The 25,433-nt window shown below is 39.8% G+C and overlaps 1 protein-coding gene across 21 annotated transcripts in view; it reads right to left on the bottom strand.

The window, feature by feature from the left end:
- Window positions 1-25,433, bottom strand: part of SNX24 (sorting nexin 24) — a 141,450-nt gene that overhangs the window by 38,461 nt on the left and 77,556 nt on the right. For 19 of the 21 annotated variants that reach the window (XR_011425127.1, XR_011425126.1, XR_002799692.2 and 16 more), the window contains one exon: window positions 15,374-15,478. The exons of the other annotated variants lie outside the window; for them this stretch is intronic. Coding sequence is in view for 15 of the 19 variants with exons in the window: in XM_023617802.2 (XP_023473570.2) it covers window positions 15,374-15,478 (105 nt within the window). In the remaining 4 variants the exon portion in view is untranslated. The remainder of the gene's footprint in view (window positions 1-15,373; window positions 15,479-25,433) is intronic. 21 annotated transcript variants of the gene reach the window in all.

Raw genomic sequence — 25,433 nt, forward strand, 5'->3', positions numbered from 1 at the left:
AACAAGAGGAACATGTCATATGAAATTTTTTAAAAAAAAGAACAAAAAACCTCCAGGGGGAAAACTAGAAACAATCCAAAAACTCAAGAGCAGGCTCTTAGTTAAATTATAACACAACCATAGGATAGGGTAGAGTATTATGGAGCCTTTATTAAAATTGTTTTTAAAAAGAATATCTATTAGAGATACATTCTGAAATATTTATAGATGAAAATATGATATGTGGGAGTTTTCTCAAAATAATATGGGATGGTGGGGTAAAGTGTGGGAATACAGATGAGATCAGATTGCCCGAGTTGATAATTGCTGAAGCTGGATGATGGGTAACTGAGATTTTATTATCTTCTACTTTTTACATGTTTAAAATCTCCATAATAAAAAAATTAAGACATTTTTAAAAATCTTGTCTTAGAGGAATGTTTAACACATAGTAGATGTTTGTGATATATTTTTAAATTAAAAGAGGAGTTTGTAAAGCATATAGATGACATACCAGATATTTTAAAATATATGATTAAAAATACACATAGGAAAAAGACAAAGGAAGCACACCATAATTTTGAGATGTCTAAGTCAAGGTTTCCAACCTTGCCATTATTAACATTTTGGGCCCAATGACTGTTTGTTATTGGGGGCTGTCCTGTGCACTGCAGGATGTTTAGCAGCATCCCTGACCTCTACCCACTAGAAGCTAGCGAGTATCACCCCCATCCTCAACTGTGACAATCAAAAATGTCCCCTGTGCATCACCAAATGTCCCCGTGAGGTAAAATTATCCTCAGTTCAGAACCAGTGGTCTATGACGAAGAATTACAGAAAATTATTTTTATTCCTTATGTTTTTCAAAGTTGTTGAACATAAATTAGAACGATAACAAAAAATACTGTTATACTAAAAATATATTAACCTGCAAGGAGAGAACTCTTGATATCTGTGAAGAACTAAGACTATTTATATCAGAAAATAAAGGACTATGGAAGAGATGCGTAGTGATCTTCCCTTGAGTAAACCAGAGTCATGAAGCTACAAGTGAGCCTCACTACAAAAGCCAGTTCTTTTAAAACTCATGAGTCCATCACACACAAATTCGATAAAATAGAAACCAAAAGCATCTCAAGAATAATTTGGGCTTGCTATAATCTTTTCTGAATGGAAAACTGCAGTACTGAAGAGAGATTCTAGCCCACTATAGCCACCTTAAAGGAACTGATATTCACAGAAATACAATGCTAGCTCCAAGTGTTGTTTTTTATCAGATAAAATCATCTGCTCTGGTTTTTTTTTTTTTTTTGGTGAGGAAGATTGGCCCTGAGCTAACATCTGTGCCAATCTTCCTCTATTTTGTATGTGGGATACAGCCACAGCATGGCTTGATGAGCAGTGTGTAGGTTCACGCCCTGGATCTGAACCTGCAAACCCCGGACCACCAAAGTGGAGCACGCAAACTTAACCACTACGCCACCGGGCTGGCCCCAAAACCATCTGCTTTTTAAGATAAGTTTGAATGTGAATAAAAAGTACTATGTGGTCTTTCTTTCTCTCCATATACATGAAATGGCATCATTCACTACTTGTTTCTAGAAGGGGCTTTCCAGAAATGAGCACAGGTGTGTCTGTTATCAACATGCATCTCACAGGGCCTCTTTCTAGAAAAGCATGCAGCCATAAGCCCTGGCCACAAGCACAACCAGCTCTAGAAGAGGATTTAACCCCAAACATTCATCTTATTAACACAGGGGTCTAGTGTAGGCCATTGAACCTCAACTAATGACTATTGAGAGTTTTTTTTTTTTAATCAGTACAGACTGCCAAACTAGGTGATCAACATTTGATAATTGATAGGTTTAAAACTCTCAAAGTTTAAGCCTGATCAAAGCTTTAGGGCCACGGTGCACTGGAGCGCATATTTCTATCCCATTCCCTCCTTTCACAGAGATTCCTCTCCACGAAATCATAGACATTTTTGAGGTGCCTAGAGTTTTTCAAATGGTCATGACTGATCTCACCTCCACTGACTATATTACCTCTGAAGCCTCATTATGCACAGTTCTGTAGGTCAGGATTTCACCAGCCTTGTCCAGCCGAGGTGAGCAAGAATGCACCATCTGAATTTTTAAAAATACTGGTTTAATTCATTTCCTTGAAAGGCACATGTATTGTTTTCTTTAAAAAATAATATATATGGCCGGTTTCAGAAATTTAAAAAACTGTTCAGCCCTAAAAATTATTTTAAATGAAGTATATGTCATTTTGAGAGCAATGGGAAGCAGGCAAATCACTGAGAAAAATAAAATGCATTTGAAATTAAGCAGCACAATTCTCTGTAATTAAAATGCAAATCTTTAAAATATATAATGAGAAGAAATATCATACAATGTCCTAAGTAATTATTTGTAGACTTCATAAAGGGTTTTCAGTTTAGCACAAAAAAAGTCTAACTACCGTAAGACCTAAGAATCTACAGGTCATTGCTTACAAAAACTAAATTTAGAAAAAAGAGACTTCTGAAGTTTTTTCTTCTTCATATTTTGTCAATCATTTCGCCAATTATGATGAAAACTTGTCTGTCAAGTTGTGTTAGGGTTTTCCTGTATGAAAAACCAAGCATTGAAACAATGTTACAGGATTTCCAACCAGGCACAACAGAAACATGTATGCACAACAGAACCGGAAAACACTTGCTAGCAATGATGGATTTAAGTTATTAACAGATCAAAAAGAGATGGATGGTGGTTTGCTTTTCTTAATCTACATCATCATCTAGATCTATTTAAAGATATGTGGTGACTAACAAACTTGGTTAAGGTTTCGATAAAATCAGTAAAAATAATCTGCCCCCGTTACATTGAGTCTGTATCGATCAATAAAATCACTTGTACAAGGAAAGTACTGTTAAGTACTGACAATCTCAGCCATTAATATTATTTAACACAGCGTTCACAATCTTTAACGAGAACAAAGAACAGTCTGTCTCATGTTATAAGCAGAACCATTATAGATACTGTTACTTCTATAGGCTTCCACGGTGATTTTCTGAAGTTCAAACTGTGCATTCCTCTTTCACCAATGCACCCCTCCCCCCGGTACATAAGGTCTTGTTCTTTACCTCAGTTGCAGTTTAAAGGAGGTCCTTTGCAAGAAGCGAAGCTGCCATTACATCACTTCTTAATCTGTGAATTAAACTCAGGATTCTAAGGACCTGAGCTGTGGGAAATAGGGGGGCATTCGAGACAGCATGGGGCTTCCCTGAAGCATTCCCAGTTTACTCAGCGTCATCAGTGCCTTTGCCTTGTCAGGGGTGGATGAAAAGAGAAATGTTCGATTACTCCTCATCCAGAGTTGGATGGTTAGGAACAGACGTATGTGTATGACTTAAAACCATGAAAATGGAAGGTGGAGACAAAGAAAGGATAAAGATATTTTACATGAGAAATTTTTAACCTTCATAAACATCTATGATTATATGAATGATAATAATAATGAGAAAACTCCTTTAAGAAGTAAAACTAACTTAGAGATAATTATAATTCTAAGATCTTAAATAGAAACCTGTCTAAACTTAACCTTTGCAGTTTTGACAATTCCTCATCTCAGTAGTTCATAATGTGTAGTGGTCTGTAATTTTGCTGAGAGCAAGAGGGAGCCCTTCACTGGTAAGTGAACCACGAAACGTTAAAGACCCGAATCTCGGTTCAGTTTAATTTAGTCTGCTGTTTTCAGGTCAATTATGCCTACCCTACAATTTTCATAGAGTAGTTAAAAAAAGAAAAAAACAGGGGCCAGCCTGGTGGCGCAGCGGTTAAGTTCGCACGTTCCACTTTGGCGGCCCAGGGTGCTCCGGTTTGGATCCCCGGTGCAGACCTACGCACTGCTTGGCAAGCCATGCTGTGGTAGGCGTCCCACATATAAAGTAGAGGAAGATGGGCAGGGATGTTAGCTCAGGGCCAGTCTTCCTCAGCAAAAAGAGGAGGATTGGCGGTAGATATTAGCTCAGGGCTAATCTTCCTCAAAAAAAAAACCCAAAAAACAGAAACACTTTCGGGGTCTGTTCAGGACTTGGGAGAAAAGGTTCCCCAAAAGAATATTAATTGCTACCACTTTTTAAAGAAGTGAAGAAAATATAAAAATATATATCTAAAAAATGGCTCTTGGTCATAAAATAGACATTTTAGGCAATGTAAGAATAAAGTATCAAATTTACAAGTGGTTTAGAGTCATGAAAAGCAAGTCCATGAATGTACTTAGTGTGGAAGTAAGAAAATGTGGTTCATAAAACGGTTTAAGAGCATTTTCCAACTAGTACAGAAACTGCTTATCAAGTGAAAGAGAACATTTCTGAGAAAACACCATGGTGGCACCAGACACGCCTGCTCGACACTTCATGACCACGTGATTCTGGAGGTAACTGGGACCTTGCCCAAGCACAGTCACGGGGCAACAGGTGATGAAGCGGCACAGCAGCTGTTCAGCCGACAATTTCGAAATGAAACAGAAGCAGTTTCCACTGGATAATGGGGAAGGGAACCAAGTTGCTGCAGAATCGTCAGGACAGTAAAGAAGCTCGTGGAAGAGAAAGGTAAGAGGCTAGAAAGTACGCCCAGTGGAAGTAGGAGGGTAGCCTACTTTGGAAGAAAATGTCTTCTTAAGCACAGCAGGTGGCTAAAAAGGGTCAATGACAGACACAGAGACTCTATTATTCTGTGAACCCCATGACATTAAGCCTACACACAGGCGACGTATTTACATCATGATTCAATCTCTTTTGGGGCAATCTTGTGGGGATGTTGAAGGTCTATTTTACACCACACATGTACAACAGGTTGCATTTTAGAAAGGTGTATGCTCCAGTTTGGCCTGAGTTGAAACACACTCTAAGTACAACTAGTCACTTGCTGCCATAGACGGACCCTACCAGAGGTTGCTGCTAACCACATTCCCATCCCTGAATGAAAAGGATATGAAGTCCATTTTTATTTCAGAAGCAAACAAATAAAAATCTTACAGTCAGTATAATAACTAAACTTGTTTTCCAAACCGCTCCATGTTTGAAGAATGTATTACAGCAACATATGTCATTTTAGTGACATGTCACATGACATATGTATGTATGTCATTGCTCAGAGAAGTGCAGACACTGGTAATGTCGGCCTAACCATGAAGAGTGATTTAGCACTGGAACACTCATTATGGCTCAGATTTTCTTGGAAAGGAATCCTTAAGATCCTAAAAATTATATAAGAAATTTTTAAAAATTCATCATTGAAATGGTAAGAAAGTAAGCACCAGCCTTAAATTGAATGAAAGTGGAAATCCTGAGAGATAAGCAAGCACCAAAGCTGGCTCTTCCCATGGAAATTTGTGAACCCTGTAACTTTGAGCATCTACTCTGGGAGCCTCATGGGCAGAGGAAATGAAGATAAAGACTAGGGTTTGCTCAAGGCAGGTGGGCGTAGGGGATCTGAAAGGCGAGCTCCTAATAAAGCCACTGAAGGAGACATCCCCAGGGGAAGGGAGAATGAGAAATAAATCCCTTCACAGGTTTGTAACTTAAATTAATGCTTTTTGTGTGGCCCAAAAAAAACCCTTCAAGCTAAGAAGTCCCAGTTGATAGCATTCCCTGGTGATTGGCAAAAGCAAAAAAAAATTCTCTCTGTGTAAATTCAGTTCAATCCTGGCCATAAAAAAAAAAATCCCAAAGATTTGTACTCAAAGGTACAAGGAAATTGATTATCCAGCCAAAACACACACAAACAAAACACACACACATACACATACATTATGAGGAAACAAAGCACCATGAGCAAGACCCAGCAGAAACAACAGATAGTCAACTTAGACCCATGAAGACATCAGTTATCACCATTATAAGACTCAGAATAAAAAATAGAATAGAAAATGGGGAAGAGGCAATGTTCAAAGGTACCTGAGCACTTCCAGAAATGTTGAAAGGTATCTACATTCAGATTCAGGGAGCACACACACACAAAAGTACTCAAAAATATAAATTAAAAAATCTACACCTAGATACAGAATTACTATAGTGATAAAGTTCCACAGTAAAATGGAAGGACACTAAAGATAAAAAGAATATCCTAAAATAATCAGAGAAAAGTGACAGATTACTTTCAAAAGGCAGAAAATTAAGCATTTCTAACTATTCGTAAGAATTGATATTTTATGACTTTTATTCTTTCTTACACGTCTTCCAAAAACAAAGAGAAAATCTACCTATCTTTTAAAAATAGAATCAAATTCCTTCTATCTTATGATTACTATATGGATCCATTAGGTTCTTTTGTAATATATGTTATTGAATCTTAGTGATCTTACTTTTCCTACACCTTGCAACACTTTGCCATTTCATGATCCTACGTATCATTTCATCATTACTCATCAATTATTGCCAACTATGTTAAGAAAATACTAAAACAATAAGAAAATTAAGATTGATGGAATTGTCTATGAGGATAACGAAATAAATAACAATAATTACATCAGTTTTAGTTTTCGTATTGTGTTGCCCACGTACCCATCATCTTTCCAAAAAGCCTGGAGACATCATCTTTAAAGTTTTTTTCTTAAAATTTTCACTGAACAGAGCTAAATATTCAGAAATTTTCATTTTCCACCCAGAATGGTAGGGGAAAAAAATGACAGAGGAAAGTGTTTGACACTTATTAGAAGATTCAGACAATGACTACAGGGACAGATAGGAATATTCTAGATGACAACTGTCCAACAGAAGAATAATGGAAGCCATATATAATCTTTGTAACAATTGTACAAATTTAATTGTACAAATGTAAATTTGACACAAATTTTTTAGTAGCCACATTAAAAAAGTAAAAAGAAACAAGTAAAAGTAATTTTAATAACATATTTTGTTTAACCCAACATATACAAAATATTATTTCACATGTAATCATTATAAAAATTGAGATATTTTACATTCTTTTTTGTACTAAGGATTTGAAACCTGTACAAATTTTACATTTATAGAACTTCTTGAGTCAGACTAGCCACATTTTAAATGCTCATTAGCTACATGTGACTAGTGGCTTCCACACTGCAAAACTGGTTGCACAAGTAACTCTCAGATCATGAGACTTCAGACGATATTGTAGATAAATTTTCTCAAACTCAGGAATCAATGAGGAAAAGGGAAATGTGGTATTCTCTTGGAGCTTTTCACTCAACAGGAAGAAATTTACCATACACTACTTTGCATGAAGAACTTGGACCATCTCATTTTGCTAAAACAACATGGAACAGTGTTCTTCTACTTGTTATGATATTTCTTCACCAAGATTTATTTGACAAATGCTTTACCAGACAAAAGCATACATAAAGGTGACTGCAAGGAAATAGATAACATAGAAACAAAAAAAATTCATTGATTTAGTCATTCTAGTTGGTGTTTATAAATCGGAAAGTAAAAATATTTTGCAGTTATGCAAAGATATTAGCCACCTTCACTTTGACAAAACTATTAACCATCAAGGTTTTCCAAAGTATTGCATTTTAACAATACATATCTGAGAAAAAGAACCAGAAGCAATAATAAGCTAGAACCTATTAGAGATGTATTTAAAATCTGGAATTAGTACTTATAAGATGGTTTATGTCTCAGGGTCACGAACAGCAGTTGGTTGTCAGTTAGGTAGACTGTCCAAAGGATGCTGCCCATTTAAAAACTAAGAAAATATGAACTAAGACTTCGGGCTTGATATGTTGAAATTCTCATCAAAATTTTAATGAAGTTGTCTTTCACTCTCTCTTCATTCTGTAAATTATTCATAGAATATCCTAAAATTATGAAAAGCTAAAAATGGACTTCTGGATTCAGATGATAAACGGTGATGACCATTTTTCCCGGCATACTGAGAGTTAACGTGTTTAAAGAGAGAAAACAGAGGTTTGAAAGTACAAGCAAGAAACAAGGACTATTGAAAACAAACACCCAGGCAGATTAGAAAAACAAGCAAATAGAACTTTGAGAAACAAAAAAGCACAATATCAGGGGCCAACCTCATGGCATAGTGGTTAAGTTTGGCGTGCTTCTCTTTGGCAGCCCGGGTTCATGGGTTTGGATCCTGGGTGCAGACCTACACCACTCATCACCCATGCTGTGGTGGCGATCCACATACAAAATAGAAGAAGACTGGCACAGATGTTAGCTCAGGGTTAATCTTCCTCAAGCGAAAAAAGAGTAAGACTGGCAATAGATGTTAGCTCATAGCGAATCGTCCTCAATAGAAAAAAAAGCATAATATCAAAATTTAAAAATCAACGGATGGAGTTCCACTTACAGTAAGATGGAGTAGATCTACTTTTCCCTATTCCTTCTGCTAAGTACGACTAAAATTCCTGGACATCATATATGAAGCAAACATAAGATTATGAGTGGTTGAGAGAAGAAAGGAGACTGGCCAGGACTCGGGGCATGGCACAGTGGTGAGTTTTATCTTTCCTGGATTTTTGTTTTGCTTTAAGTATCTCGACTTGGACCACAAAAAAAGCCAGCAACCAGGAAATGCCAGCAGATGAAGACAAAAAAACCCCCAATACACACCTGTTTCCTCTAGCAATAGGACCGTAAAAGAGACAGCTGAGCAAGACAGAAAACTATTAAACACTAACCATTCTACTCCAGACGCCACCACAGAAGAAACTGGCCCCACTCCACTCACTTGAGCGAACTCCTCGTGGGAAGTCTAGACTTCCACTCCAGTAAGGTGGTAAGGAAGCACCTGGTGCCAAGGCGGTATCAGAGAAGGCCAAGTACAGAGTCAGGACTTTCATCTCCGCCAGCCAGTAATGTGCCCCCTCCCATGGGGTCAGTGGAGACCACGTGGGGCGCTGCAACTCCCATCCCCTCAGCAATAATAGGAGTACCCTCAGATGTCAATGAAGACCAAGTGGGGAATCTGGTCTTCTACCTTCAGCTGGTAGAAACAAGGTCAAGTCTGCCATCCACCACCTATCCCTGACTGACCAGTGTCAGAGAAAGCCAGATAATACAGAAGGTTTAAATAACATCTAGAGTCTCACAACATAATGCAATAATGTCTAGGATTCACCCAGAATCATTCATCATACCCAAACCCAGGAAGATCTCAAACTGAATGAAAAAGACAATCAATAGATGCCAACACTGAGATGACAGAGATGTTAGAATTATCTGACAAACATTTAAGGCAGCCATGATACAAATGTTTCAATAAGTGATTATGAATACATCTGCAACAAAGAAAAAACAGAAAAACTCAACAAAGAAATAGAGTTTCAGCAAAGAAATACTGCAACAAAATGGAACAAGTAACACAGGCAAAATTCTCGTGAAAAGTTTTTCTCTAAAAATTATGCCAGCTTGCAATTTAATGTTTCTATTGAAGAATGAAGAGGGACCTGCCCATTAAACCAGCCGCAAATACAGAAATGAAGCCATGACTAAAACTCAACCTTGCCCATTTGTTTTTTCTTTCTGGAAGATTATGGATCTTCATCTCTGATATACTGAAATTTTACCAGGTATGAGGGTTTCTGTCATTCTTTATGCTCTGTCCTTGGAGCATCTTTTCTATGTAAAGGCTCATAGCGTCAGCTTGGGGAAATTTTCAACTATTTTTCCTTTATGCATTCCCTTCCCTACATTTGTATTTCCCCCTCTTCTTTCTTTCCGGAACTCTAGAAAGAAGTAGAACATTAGACCTGGATTGGTCCTCCATGTCTCCTGTCTTTTGTTGGAGAGATTTTGTATCTGTACTTTATAGATCAGTGTCCCAACTAGAGAGGGCACCTACTGAATGTTTTCAATTGGATAACACAACTAATGCTCAAAACTCTCGTGTGTTCTCAAATTGTTTCTTTTACACAGCATCCTAGTGTCATCTTTTGGATGTTAACACCTTTGCGAAGTTTTCTAGATTTATCAAATCAATTTTAAGATACATTTTTTGTCCAGAATTCTCTCTTTCCTGAAAACACAGTGTTTCAGTTCATCTTGGTCTTTCTGTTCATGCTACTCGTTTTCTTCAAATGCCTGGCGATCCTTGGTTATCCGATCTCACTGAAGAAAGCAGCCTGGTTGGCTTGGGCAGGTTTCCTCTGCTGGTACGTCAGGCAGAGTGCTCACCACAGGCCTCCTTCCAAGTGGAAAGACAGTGTGGGTGGAGCATGCAGTCTGGTAGGCTTTTCCTTGGGGTCAGTGAGCAGGAAGGGGTTGTCAAATTGGGGGCCCTAATATCCACATTAGAAGCCTTAGTTCTCAGCCATTTTGCTTAACATTTTGTTGTACTGTTTTGTTTTTAAGAGAGAAGTCTTTAAAAAACTTTTGCCTGGTCATAAAACATGAGGCTGCCTATATTCTCTACAGAATAAGTGGCCTGGGCACTTGTCCCATGAACACACCCTGCGTGGAGCCACTTGTTTTCCGTTTCACTGCTCACTTCGGCCTCCGCCTCACCGGCCGACTCTAGGTCCAGAAGCTCTCCAACACAGTCGTGTGCAGGCTGTCTCCCACCTCCACCACAGGCTCTCATGGCTGACTTTGGGCTGCTGCTTTTCGCTCTCTGTTGCATCAATTCCACATGCTCCCAGAACATTCCATCATCCAGAAAGTTGTTAAAAATTTTTCTTCCTATGATGATCCCCTCTTTTCCCTGACCATCCACTACTGAACTGTTCAGGTTCATTCCTTCTTAAGTTTTTATACTTTTATTTCAGTGGGTCTCAGGAAAGACGGGAAGTCTTCTCAAACCAGGAGATAACACTATATAAACCATGTTTGATGGTCAAATCAGCTTGGGAAAACCCAATTAATTTATTCTAAAGATTTTTCCTCCTATGCAGATGACAACACAGAAAACAGATACATACCCATGGTTTTCATACGATTCTACACATTCAAGTTATAGATTAAAAAATCAGTGATCTATTTGATCTATCAAATGAGTTGGGGGTAGACAGTCAATTAAATTGTGATAGCTTATGATTATAAGGTCTTTTCCCTTACTCTTATTATACTTAAGTAAAATCATACATTAAGGCTGAAAATTTTCTCTTAGAAAATCTATAGTGCATAATCAAAAGAGCCTATACTAGGAATTAAGAAACTAAAATTCCAGTCTTAGTTCTTTAACTAATATACTCCAGAAAGTGAGATAAGTTCATTAACCTCGCTAGACCTCAGTTTCTGCATCTCTAAAATGAAAGAGCAGCATAGGCCACCTTAGGAAACGTGTGTGGTGCACCCATGCATGGTCCAGAATGTACTTGTTGCTCCTCGGACAAGAGGAAGAGTTGTTTCCTCTGGCTCTCTCACAAGCTAATCTGTCTGTTTTATGGGGGGGAAACTGAGGCCAGAGGGATGATTGTGACCACAACTGAAGGGCAGGAGGCAAGCTGGACTAGATAACTTCTAAGTTCCTTGCGAGCTTAAGACTCTATGGCTCTGGGGTATTAATACTCTCTCAGGTTTATGGGCCCAAACAGGGTGAGCCTACCCAGCTCATGCCGAGATGGCTGAGTTGCAGGATGCTGCCTGCTGAGAAGTACTAGTGGCACCTACACCCTGGGGCTCAGACTGGTTCTGAAGGTGAGTGGGATCCTAACTGGAATTAAACAGGTGAGCAAGAGGAACAATAAAAACTGTCTTACTTCTAAAGAGACTTAAAAACACCAAAAGATACCAAGAAATGATACTTAAGCCAGGGTTTTCACTTCAATTGGCATTGATAAAGCATTCACACTCATCTTTACAGCTTCCATCTAGCTCCCACTGCCTGCAAATAGAATCAGGTTGGAAAAGGGAGAAGAGAAAGTGCCCTTGAACTCCTCAGGGACTTAACTGACAACAAATTGAATACTAAATGCACAACAGGAAGCACGCCCTCTCAGTCTTTCAACCACATCTTTCAAGCCCTATTTCTGGAATAGAAAATTCTAAGCTCAATTTGAGTGTCACTGTAAACTCCTCTCTGTGCCAGATGATTTTATCCGCATATTTATATCCAAAGTACAAACAACTTAAGATGTTTACACAGTGTAGTAATGGAAGTCATGTGTCAAACACAACGGGAGAAAAAAGAATAAAACTCTCTTTAGAACTAAAGTTTGAAGATATACAATATCTGTGGAAAATCTGGCTTACAAATAAGAATGCATTGTTTACCTATTCCATTTAATTATAGAGAACATGCATTCTTACTCTTTGCATACGATGTCTAAAGTCTCATTTTTTGGTTTGGTTTTGCTCTGCAGTGTTGCCTGAAGCTCTGGAAGTCTCATAGCTACATATGCAGAGCCTCAAGGAACACAGTCACACACTTTCCTGTCATTTGTGGTCCCCATTTCCTTCAATCTCCCACTTCCAGGGAGAGGCAGTGAAAGATCCATCCCATGTCCAAAAGCAGTAAAGAGAGCCCTCCTGAGATGCCCTCAGGGCCTCCAGCACGTCAGCCTTCCTATGTGAGCACTGTAAGGACCAGAAAACTACAGGAGGCCAGGAACGGACTCCTGGCATCTTTCCACTAGAATAGAGTCCTCTGAATTTATCACCAAGTACAAGCCTGTGGCGACAGCTTCTCCTCATCTTCTAATCACCAGTGATTCAGGCACAACCACCCAGGAAAGTTCTGTAGAGGAAATAGGATACTTGCTTCACACAGTCCATAGCTGCTGCCTAAACAGACTCCACCTTAGGGCTAATGCTTAAAGGAGTTATGAAGATCATAATGAAAGAACACAGCCATGGCTGCCCATTTCTTTGATGTAACAGGTCTTAGGTAGACCATTATGTTAAATTCATAACTCTTAGGTGAAGTCCAGCTCTTCTTTTTTTGAGAGCCAAGATTCCCCCCAGACCCCTGCCCTCCCGGACATGCTCACCTCAGTCATTCTCTTGTTTCAGCTTCTCAAGTGGACTCAGGTGTCCTGGCTGAACGCAAGGCTTGCCCCCATTAAGTAGTTGTCCTGCACACTGCTCTCGGACTAATGACAAATATAGTGAATATTCACCTGACACCTCTAAGCCTTTTCATTTTCAAGCTGGGGGAAAGTTTGAAAAGCTGACACTGATCCATCCTTTGCTTTGCTTTTTCTGTCACTTGGCAGAGAGACTACTTCTGTCTTGTCTTACTTAGGTCGTTCTGCTTGCTCCTCTCAGCTGCAGAAAGGAGCACCCTAATGCACTCTTTTAAAAATATACCTTCTAGACTTATACAATGAAAACTATAAGACATTACAGAGAGAAATTGCTAATGACTTAAAGAGATGGAAAGAGATTCCTTGCTCATGGACTGGAAGAATAAACATAGTTCAAATGTCCATACTACCCAAAGCAATCTACAGATTCAACACAATCCCCATCAGAATCCCAATGACATTCTTCACAGAAATAGAGCAAAGAATACTAAAATTCATATGGGGCAATCAAAGACCCCAAATTGCTAGGGCAATCCTAAGAAAAAAGAACAAAGCTGGAGGTATCACAATCCCTGACTTCAAAATGTACTACAAAGCCATAGTGACCAAAATGGCATGGTACTGGTACAAAAACAGGCACACAGATCAATGGAACAGAACTGAAAGCCCAGAAATAAAACCACATATCTACGGTCAGCTAATCTTCGACAAAGGTGCCAAGAAGATAAAATGGAGAAAAGATAGTCTCTTCAATAAATGGTGCTGGGAAAACTGGACAGCCACATACAAAGGAATAAAGGTAGACCACTATCTCACGCCATACACAAAAATAAACTCAAAATGGATCAAAGACTTGAAGATACATCCTGAAACTATAAAACTCCAGGAAGATAATATTGGTAATACACTCTTTGTCATCGAACTAAAAAGGATCTTTTCAAATACCATGTCCTCTCAGACAAGAGAAAAAAGAAAAAATAAACAAGTGGGAATTCATCAGACTAAAGAGCTTCTGCAACGCAAAAGAAACTAGAATCAAAACAAAGAGACAATCTGCCAATTGGGAGAAAATATTTGCAAATCATATATCTGATTAGGGGTTAATCTCCATAATATATAAGGAACTCACACAGCTGAACAATAAGAAAGCAAACAACCTGATCAAAAAGTGGGCAGAGGAGATGAACAGACATTTTTCCAAAGAAGATATACAGATGGCCAATAAACCCATGAAAAGATGTTCAACATCACTAATCAGGGAAATGCAAATCAAAACTATGCTAAGATACCACCTTACGCCTGTTAAAATGGCTATAATCACTAAGACTAAAATTAACAAATATTGGAGATGGTGTGGAGAGAAGGGAACCCTCATACACTGCTGGTGGGAATGCAAACTGGTACAACCGCTATGGAAAACAGTATGGAGATTCCTCAAAAAACTAAAAATAGACATACCATATGACCCAGCTATCCCACTACTGGGTATCTACCTAAATAATCTGAAATCAGCAACCCAAAGTAACATATGCACCCCTATGTTCATTGCAGCACTATTCACAACAGCCAATACGTGGAAGCAACCCAAGTGCCCATCGACTGATGGCTGGATAAAGAAGATGTGGTATATATATATATAATGGAATACTACTCAGCCAGAAAAAAAGACAAATTCATCCCATTTGCAATAACATGGAAGGACCTAGAGGGAATTATGCTAAGCAAAATAAGCCAGACTGAGAAAGACAAACACCAGATGATTTCACTAATATGTGGAATATAAACAAGCACTGGGACAAAGAAAATAGTTCAGTGGTTACCAGGGGAAGGGGGGAGGGAAGGAACTGGGGGTGAAGGCGAGCACTTATGTGATGACAGTCAAGAAACAAAGTACAACTGAAATTTCACATTGATGTAAACTATTATGAACTCAATTAAAAAATATATATATATATATATATATACACCTTCCAGTTTTCAAAGAAGTTGGCACGTTATCACAGGCAATTTTTATACGTTCATTCTCAATTTGATTCCATGGATGTACTAGCCAGGCCCACTGAAAATTCAGTTTCTCTATCTCCTCAACACCCAAACCTCAAGGCCAGGAATGTTATGAAAAGTAACAAATCTTGGAGCAGAAAAAAAGCAAAACCAAAGTAATTTATAGAGTTGAATAAAAAAAAGCGGACAGACCCTCTCTACATCCCGTTTTTACCTTCATACTAAATTCTCACTTCCCTGATTCACATCACCAGTTTTAAATAGAACCTAATTATAGCTAAAAGAACTAACCAACAACATATTTATAATTTTAAACTTTCTTTTTTTTAATCTAGAACGTTTGATTGCTTGATACATTTTGCATCTCACCCATAAGTTCTGAGAAAAACATTAAGAAGTATGATTATTTAAGGTACATTATATTGAGGATCTTAACACATCTTACCTGTAAATATGTTTCCAAACCTTGTCGTCGTTGTTCCAAGACTTTGGGGACCCAGTTCCTAACATGTTTAGAAGGGATTTCTGGAGTTTTAATACATTTCTTAAGCTATAAAGACAGAAGGAGAAAATATCTCTTAATTATAAAGATATTACTTGGAAAGAAAAGCCAATAAAAGAAAGTGAACCACTGTTATCTCCAGTAAGAAGATAGAGGACAATATAATTACAATGAAATTTTGACAGAAAATTCTTTACGTGGCTGTCCTCCATGTTCAGGTTTCAGGACATGAGCTTTGTGGTTTTGCTAGTTGTTGCCATTGGTGTACACTGTCTGGTATTTCACCTCGGAATTATTTTTTTCCAAAAAATTTAAAGTTCAGTAAATGAATTATAAAGGAAGTAAATAAGTTTATAATTTCCAAAAGCAATTAATACAACGAAATTTTGCTTGGATGAAGTACTTTTCTTATGAAAAGTCTTTCTGCATATTTTTTTCACATAAAAAGGCAAAACCAAATGCAAGTGTTTATAATCATCATCCTTGGAAATACCATATGAACTAGACCACATCATCTGGAGAGTTTCTTGAATGTTCTAATAGAACGAACTAAAAAACAGGGCGACTGATCCTTCTAACATTCCTAAGAATTAGGCCCAAATTCCGTTCATGAAAAGTGAATGATGGTTCTCAGCTAAGCCTTTCTCGGCAGCAGTTTTAAGGGACTATATAAAGAAAAATTCTATTGGAATTTGAGTCAGAGCTGCCTGTGGTAGGCGCATCCTACCACATCTACATCCTAAACCTGTGAATGTCATCTTACATGGCAAGGAACTTTGCATATCTGATTAAATTAGGGATCTTGCAATGGAGAGATTAGCCTCGATTACCCAGATGGGCTAAGTGTAATCAGAAGGATCCTTATAAGAGGGAGGCAGGAGGGTCAGAGTCACAGAGGGATTGGAAGATACTGGCTGGCTGGCTGGCTGTGATGATGGAGGAAGGGTCATGAGCCCAGGTGACCTCCAGAAGCTGGAAAAGGGAAGGGAATGGATTCTTCCTACAGCCTGTGGACACTGATTTTAGCCCAGTGAAACTCATTTTGGAATTCTGACCTTGAGATGTATAAGGTAATAAATTTGCATTGTTTTAAGCCACTAAGTTTGGGCTAATTTGTTACAGCAGCAATAGAAAACTAAAATACTGCCTCTAAAATAGAATCAATTTTAATGTTCTAATTAAAAACTTGGAAAAACCTAGTGAAGTTGCTCCTTTTCTACACATGCAAAGAAACAGCATAATAAAACACTAAGAAAAGGCACACAGTTAACCCCCAGCAGCTAAAACTGTAATAAAAATTTTTCCCATAAATAAGAATATATTCACCATTGACTATTCCAGGCTGAAGTTTACTGCACATCATGAAAAAGAAGGCGTCTTTGTGCACTTCAAAGATTAGCACTTCCAGGTCAAGACACTAGGCTGAGCCTGTATTTGCCCCGTCTCCATACCTGAAGTGCCATTAAAATAATAGTGTGAAAGTGCTAGCTGCAAACTCCTACATCTATTTTCCTTGTCTTCCTCACCAACAGAGCTCCTATACTGTTGGGAATAATAATGTATTCAGGTAGATCCAGCTAAAAAGTTCAATTTCCCAAACCCCCCTGCAGAAAGTAGAAGCCAATGGTAATGAGAAGTCACTGAGAAGAGTTTTCCATAAAAACTCTCTCAAAGTGGAACAGATGCAGCTAGCTTGCACCTTTTGTCCTACCTCTTCACCTTCTCCCTGCCTAGAATGTGACCATGATGGCTGGAGCTGCAGCAACCACCTACACCATGAGGCAACTTTGAGGATGAAAGGCAGGTGCTCTAGAAGACTGAACAGAAAGAAAGAAGGAGCCATGTGTCTGACAGCCTTCTGGAGCAGCCACAAGAGCCCTGAATGGCCCACCTCCAGAATTGTTTTCTGAGAGCCAAAAAAATCCAGTTTTTAAGGTTACTAGTATTTGGACTTTCTGTTTTATAGCTGAATTTAATCCTGATAGACACTTAAAAAAAGCAAAAAGTCAAGGGAATAGGACACAGAAGAATGAAGAGAACAGGGCAGGGAGCAAGGAACAATCACCAAGGGATAGAGACACAACTTTCTAAAAGACAGAAAGTGGGAGCAGATCAATGAGAAAAGAGAGCAGAGGAAACCCCAGCCCAGACCAACTCAAGAAGGAGACTGCAAAGAGTTTGAACCCCAGTCTTCTCAGCAGACCTGAGAGGTTTGTGCTCAGGCCTGGCATAAGAGGAGGAGGGAACAAGAAGACAGATTAGACCACACCATGGCCTGAGCCAATGGACACTCTACCCCAACCCCCATAGGTAGACCGACTAGCAGCCTGATTTCATCTCTAACATACACACCTATACCCCATAAAAAGGGTCAATGTCCCTAAAGAAAATGAATGAAGTGTCTGGGCTGAACAAGGCTGTCTGCCATTCTAGTTATTCTGGCTTTCATGGGGCCCCCAGCCTAACAGCTGGCTCTCTCCCCTCATGCCCTGTAACGAAGCCCTCCAGTCAACACACTCTAGAAGGACCAGACTTATATACCCAAGGCAGAGGAACCAATGACAAATGCCCAGAATAATTAATCTAGTTAAACGGGCAATCAAGGATCGCTTTTATAGGAAAGCCTGCACTATGAAAGAGGAAGGACAAGAAAAACAAGTGGAACAACCAATCCCAAAGGAAAGAGATAAATCAAATAATGGAAGAGATCTTTAAAAACTCTAGGATCTGCAGAGAGATCTGAGAAGACACTGCTCCCAGAAAACAAGAAAAGGTTGATATGAAAAAGAAACAATCAGAAAAGAAGAAAGAGATTTTGGAAATTAAAAACATGACACAGAAATAAAAAATTAAAAGAGGTAGAGTATAAAATCATGGAAGTCTTTCAAAGTGTAGAACAAAGTGAGAGAAAAGGCACATGAAAAAATAAAACACCAAAAGGATTAATCCAGGAAGCTTAATATAACATTAATAAGCATTCATAAAGAATAAGAGAAATCCTTAGAGAAATAATTTTAAAAAGTTTATATGACCTGATATACATCTTCAGATTAAGAACTCATTGAGTGCCAACATAATAAAAAGAGACCCACACTTAGCATCATTTATCTGCTGAGATCTCAAAATATTAAGGACAGAGAGAAGACGGAGGGGAAACATCAGGTGACAAACAAAGGAAGCAGAACAGCAGTGGCAAGTGACTTCTCATCAGCAACGGTGGACAGCAGAAGATCAATGCCTCAAAGACGGAACTTGAAAACGGATTTCCACAACCAGCCACCAGCAGTCACGGGTGAGAAAACAAATGCATTTTCACACATTGACGGACTCAGAATGTTTACCTTCCATGTCTTCTATTACACAAAGTTGAGCATCTGATTCTAGAAAACTGAGAGATTAAAGCGAGGAAAAGGAAAAACAGGATCAGGACGCATAGCTCCACCCCGTCAGCATGGGAAGGGAAACCCAAGGACAGCTGGGCAGCTGCTTAGAGAACTAGCAGTCTAGGCTGGAGCAAAAGGGCAGCAGATTTGGAGAGGGGAGCCTCTTGGAAGAGGGCTGACTTCATGCAGTAGAGAGAAGAGAGAAGAAGGACAAATTTTAGGATTTGTTAAAACACATTATTCTTTTGTCTATTAGAAAAAATAATTTGCAGGGAAAACAAACAGCCCCTGAAGAAGGTCACAGAAGAGAAGGCACTGAGCTCCTCCTATGTGTTATTCCAGTGTCAGAGACACTTCTGCCCTCACGGGGCTTACATACCAGGAAACAGACAAGAAACAAGTTAATAAAAGAGTAGGGGCAGATAGTAACAGAAGGGGGTGTATTGGGGGCAGTTGGGGAAGGCTGTGTGAGGTGGGAGTGTCTGAGGAGTGGCCTGCATTGCGCTGGGAGGGCGCCTGGTGAGGAGCTGGAGAAGGAACGTTAGAGCAGAGACAGAGGCATGGAAAGGGACAGCCAAGCTTGGTGTTCAGAACACAGGAAGGAGGGACCAGTTCTGAGAGGTGGCAGCTAGAGGGCCTTGGAGGCCAAGGTGGGAATCTGTATATCATTTTAAATTGGAAGCAAACTGAATGGCTTGAGCAAGGAAACGACTTGATATAATTTTTAGAGATTATGTTGGATTCTACAAGCAAGATGGACTATAAAGGGGGGCTGGATTAGGAAGAAGGTCCTGCAGAAGTCCAGGCAGGAGACGATGGGGATTTGGACTGTGGTCCTGGCAGCAGAGGTGGGGAGAAGTAGAAGGCTGCGGGAGTATGTGGAAAGTAGAGCTGATCAGAATGGCATCCAAGGGGTGCTCAGAATGACTTCACTGTTTGAGGTTTTTGACCTCACCTGGCAGCCATACCTGGGGAGACCTGGCTGCTGCTTACTGAAAGGTGGTAGAATGCCAGGTTTAGGGTAAGTGGCAGAGAACACCAGTTATCTCCTTCAATCCAGTGCCTCTGTCTTCTACGGAAAAGGACTCCTGATTTCCAGCTGAGCACATGACCACAAGAATAAAGAACACATTCCCCTGTCTCCCTTGAAGCTATATGTGGCCATTTGCCTGAATTCTGGTCAAAAGCAGGTAAACAGACCGTATGTGCAACTTTTGGGAAGTTCTTAAAGGGAAGGACTGTTTCCTTCTGATCTTTCCTCCATTTCTATTGGCTGAATTGCCCACGTGTTGGCTAGACCTGGAGCAGTCGCCTTCGACCATGAGGTAGAGGCCTCATGTTGAGAACGGTAAAGGCACAAGAGCCTGGGTCCCTGACATCATGAAAGGATCACACCAGCCCTAGAGACTTATGTGAGAGAAGTAAAGGTGTATCTGTTGATGTCGCCATTATTTTGGTTTCCAAGTTACTTGCAGCCAAATCTAATCCCACCTAAGCGGGGGATACGGCTGATACTGCTAGCTGCCTACCCAATATTAACTCCCTCCTTGAAAAAAGAAAATCCAATGTCAGAGTGCCAACATGCTGAGTGAAAAACCTTGATTTCCCAAGTCCCCTTGTCATTAGGATGCCCATGTAACAAAGTTGTTAATGAATTGTATTATGAGACTACTGAGTAGGGCTCCTGTTTTCTTCACAAAAGGAAATAGGCTCTTCTTCCTGCCAGAAATGTAGAAGAAGTGCCTGGAGGGACAGCAGCTATGTTGTAACCAGAAGGATGAAAGTCACATGCGAAGGTAAAGATGGCAAAGCAGAAAGACAAAAGGAGCTTGGGACATGGATATTGTGGAACTGCTCTATCAACTTGGACTGCCTGCCTTTAGTTTTCTTGCAATGTGAGAATAATTAATATCTTACTTGTTTCAGAAACCTAGCCAAGTTTCTCTTATATCCAACAAAAGATAATCCTGACATAAAGGAATCAATTGTTCAGTTTTGGTGATTTTAAGTCAGAGACGGCCAACAGGCAACCAAGTAAGTGGAGAAAATGTATAGGCAGCTGGATATGAGTCTATAAATCTGGGAGCTGGAATACATTAAGTGGTGTTTAGAGCCATGGAACCAGATGAGATGACACTGGGAGTCAGGCACAGATAGAGAAAAAGGGCTGTGATGGGCAGAATCCTAAAACGTCCCCTAAGATCCCTGCCTCCCCTGCTGTACATGCCCTGTATAATCCCTCCCCGTCCAATGTGGTGGGATAGCCACTCCCTTGATTGGGTTACATTTTACAAGACCGTGTCCTAGCAGACTGCTGGCTTTGAAGAAGTAAGCTGCCATGTTACCACAGGGCCACATGGCTAGGACTTGAGGGTGGCCTCTAGGAGCTGAGAGCGACCCCTGGCCAACAGTCAGCAAGAAGAAAGAGACCTCAGTCCGATGACTGCAGGGAACTGAACTCTCCCTAAATGAGCCTGGAAGAGGACCCCGAGCCTTGGATGAGATCACAGCCTCAGCGACACCTCGATTTCAGCCTGCTGAGACCCTGAGCAGAGAACCCGTAAACCTGTGCCAAGAATCCTGACGCACGGAGACTCTGAGGTAGTACACTTGTGTTGTTCTAAGCTGCTATGTTTGTGGTGATCTTTACACTACAACAGACAATTAATACGATGGCCAAGGTCTGAGACCTCCACCTCTGAGAGGCAGGGAAGAGAGCAGGGCAAGCCGTGAGCAGGGGGTGAACCAGCACCAGTCAGGAAAGTGTTTCTAGAAAGGGGATGATCAGACTGTGCTGAGCCATACTAGGAAATCAAAAATGCTGGGTAAAGAAAGTGGGAAGCGGGAAAGTAGAAGCTCCTCTTTCAAAGAATGATACTAAGAGAGATGGAGAGCAAGGGGTGAACACGGGAGGGAAGCATAGGGTCATGGTGGGTTTTATTTTGTTAAATGAAAAATATTATAACATATTCATTTATTGACGTGATTGATCCAATATTGAAGGGGGAAATGATAATTAGAGAGAGAAGAAAAGAATTTATGTTGGTCTGTAAGGGAATAAATATATATCTCATCTCTACACTATTTGAGTGTATTTGAGGTATCTTTCAAAGAAGAACAAGACAAAAATGCTAAATTATTCTGTGGTAATAAGCTTATTAAGTTTCCCTTTAAACATAAATAAACTTCCATTAAAACTAATGAATCACAACATTTCTTATATTTCAGAATAGAAAATCAACTCCATTATCTGTCTCTCTCTTTTTTTTAAATCTCGAAGATACAGTACGGCAAACATTTTTCCTTTTTATTTATGTCAGGAGTACTGAGGAAGGCGATCATGCCGTGCGGGACCTGTGACAGCGTTTGTAGGTGAGTAATGAATTGCTTTAGATGAGGAGAGACAAACCCGAGACAATATGTTTCTAGTAGGGCTCAGCTGCTTACAAGATAAATACCCCTCTGCCACTCGTCTGATGATTAACTGTTCTGGCCAGGCTGCGTCCAGCCAAACGGCCTTTCTGATCCCCACAGATGGCCAGCAGATTCCATGATAGCACAAACATAAGCCTGACGGGACCACTCTGCTTCCTTTTTACTCCGTGAGAAGAGTTTACCCAGAACTTACTCCATATGGACCTGACGCGTATACGCTGGTTATAGTTACCATTTTCCACAGAAAGGAGCAGAAATACTTTCCCCAAGCACATGGAAAAAAGATGAAAAAGAAAAAAAGTTAAGGAAAGAAGTGGAGAGCATTTAGTTAAAATTCAATCTTTTACTCCATTTTGTCACCTCTGTATCCTCAGGGTCCCCTTTTGAGACACCACACGCAGTGCCGTATGCCTGGTTTAACCCCAGATGGCAGTTTTTTGGTTCTTCTGAAATATGTAGTTCTTTAAATTAAATACGAGAACGCAATATTTTACTCAAGCCAAAGGCAGGCAAGAACAAGAGTGAGGATGGCTGATTTAGGAAGGAACCAGCACCATCCTTCCCTGAAGGCTTTGTGAATAAAAGGACTGGATGGAACTGGCAGGAAACAGCTGGGGAGGTATGCAAAAGCTGCTTAGCAGTTTGCCAGGTGGGGAAGGCTTCTCTCTCCACACCCACGGTTTTGGGCCTGGGGAGGCGAAGCTGTCGTCAAGGACCACCATTTAAAGTGGTACATTACTTGGCTGTAGTGAGGCGTGAGCAGTGTCACTAGAGCACGGAGAAAGCACCTACAAGCTTAAGGCTCACCCTGTCACGACAGCCTGGGCCCAAGCTGTAGGGAGGGCACCCTATAACTTTTTTTTTAAAGGAAATTCTGTTAACAGTGAACAGAGAGGAACAGGGTGGGCTGTGCTTTGGTTTCAGCGTGGCGGGGGGTGTCTTCTTCCCACCTAGGACTGGCAGAGAGGATGTGCAGGGGTAACTCGGGGTTAACCGGACAGTGAACTAAACTCCCACAATAGAAACTGTGCTTTTCAGCAAAACATTCCTCCAGTAATTCATAAATATACATAACGTTCTCCAAATATCCCATTTGCCAAATACTTATTTAATGCCTAATATGTGCCCAATACAGACAGTAAGGAAGATACAAAAGATAGGGCATGGTTCCTACTTAAAAAAACATATGTATATTTATATATATCTTCTAGTTAGATAAAACTTAGGGATAACTATAGTTTAATTCTCTCTTAGATGTTTTTAAGTAGAAATCTGTACTTTAAATGGAACAGGAGTTCTAAGAATAAAGAGATTAGAGAATAAAAGAAATTCACATGGAAGAAGAACTTGAAATGTTTTAGTTTGGTTTGAATGGATCAGAACTTAGTGGGAAGGACATCTGGCACGACAAAGACAGAGAGGCAGCGATTTTCATATACTGAGGTGAAGCGGGGAGACTGGCTTGACTTTTCTTAGGAGGAACAGTGAGAAATAAAGTCGGCCAGTAAAGGGGTTTGTGGTAAGCAGAATAATTATCCCTCCAAAGATGCGCATGTCCTAGTCCTCAGGACCTCTGAATGTACCACCAAACATAGCAAAAGGCGCTTTGAAGGTAGATTAAATCAAGCATCTTGAGAAGAGAAGGTTATTCTGGATTATGCAGCCAGGCCCAATATAATTGCAAGAGGGAGGCAGAAGCGTCAAAGTTAGAGACAGGGGATGTCATGATGGAAGAAGTTGGAGTGATGTTACTGCTGGCTTTGAAGATGGAAGAAGGCCATGAGCCAAGGAATGTGGGCCGCCTCTAGAAGCTGGAAAAGACAAGGAAAGTGATTCTCTCCCAGAGCACTCCAGAAGGAACACAGCCTTGCCAACACATTTAAGATAATAAATGTGTGTTGTTTTAAGCCAGTAAGTTTGTGGTGATTTGTTACAGCAGTAATAGGAAACTAACATAGGGTTTAAGATTATTGGTCTTGAGAGTAACGGCCATGATTTGGTAGACAATATAGACTCATTTCAATGTATCTGAGCAAAAGAATAAAGAAGAAAATAGTGCTTTAGGAAAACTGATCTTTGGCAGAGGATGAATAAGACAAGGATCAGAAACAGTTAAAGCATTACTTACACAAAGTAGTAAGACTCTGGACTGGGATGGTAGGAAGAGAAAATGAAAAATTGAATGGTGCATATTATAGAAATTTGGAAGAATGAATCAACAGGACGTGGTGACACTGGATATGGAAGGTAAGAGAAAGGAGACCTCCAAGGTGTCGAACCCTGTGGCTTCAGTGCGTGTGACGGGGGGAGGGTGGAGAAGGTTGTGCTGTGAGATACACCTTTAAAAAATATAACCACACAATAGGAATTCTCAAACTTCTACAGGCATTAAGATCATCTGGGATGCTGGTATACCATGCAGATTACTGGGCTCCATCACAAACATTCCGACTCAATATATTTGAGATATAGTCTATATGTCTGAGAAGTGTAGGTCCGTGCTTGGGATCCGGATCCGTGAACCCAGGCTGCTGAAGCAGAGCGTGCCGAACTTAAGCATTAAGGCACAGGGCCAGCCCCCTAAAATGTTTATAAATTAAAATAAATATCATAGCCAAAATAAAAAGGTCCTTGGTGAAAAATACTTTTAGCAAATGGCTAATATTTTATTAATAGGCCACACTAACTAATGAGCAAGAGCAACTGAGACCCCAGCAGATAAATGGGAAAGCACACAAATAGAACTCCAAAAAGAGGGACCACAATCATAAACAAACTTAAGAAAGACCAATTAAAACAGCAACAAAGCAACAAATATTGCTTGCTAAATAAACAAATATCATTTTGGAGGTAATATTCAAAGCTGATGAGACGCTATAACTTCTTACTTGCTGGTTGCAATATAATCTGCTATAACCACTTTGAAAAAAAAGTAATTCGGCAATACTTATCAGGAGCTGTAAAAATCTCCATTCTCTTTGACAGAGAATGCTTCCCTTTGTAATCTATCTTAAAGAAACAGTCTTAAATATGGGAAAAAAATTATATGTAATGAAGGCTATCAATTATTGGAAGGTTACCATGTGATGCACACGATTTCATTTCATCCGTAAAACAATTCTATGAAGTTAGTTATTATTCCCACACTAAAAATGGGGAACCTGAGGCACAGAAAGACCAAGTAA

Source organism: Equus caballus, chromosome 14 (assembly GCF_041296265.1).
Source record: "Equus caballus isolate H_3958 breed thoroughbred chromosome 14, TB-T2T, whole genome shotgun sequence".
In the NCBI taxonomy this organism is placed as follows: domain Eukaryota; kingdom Metazoa; phylum Chordata; class Mammalia; order Perissodactyla; family Equidae; genus Equus; species Equus caballus.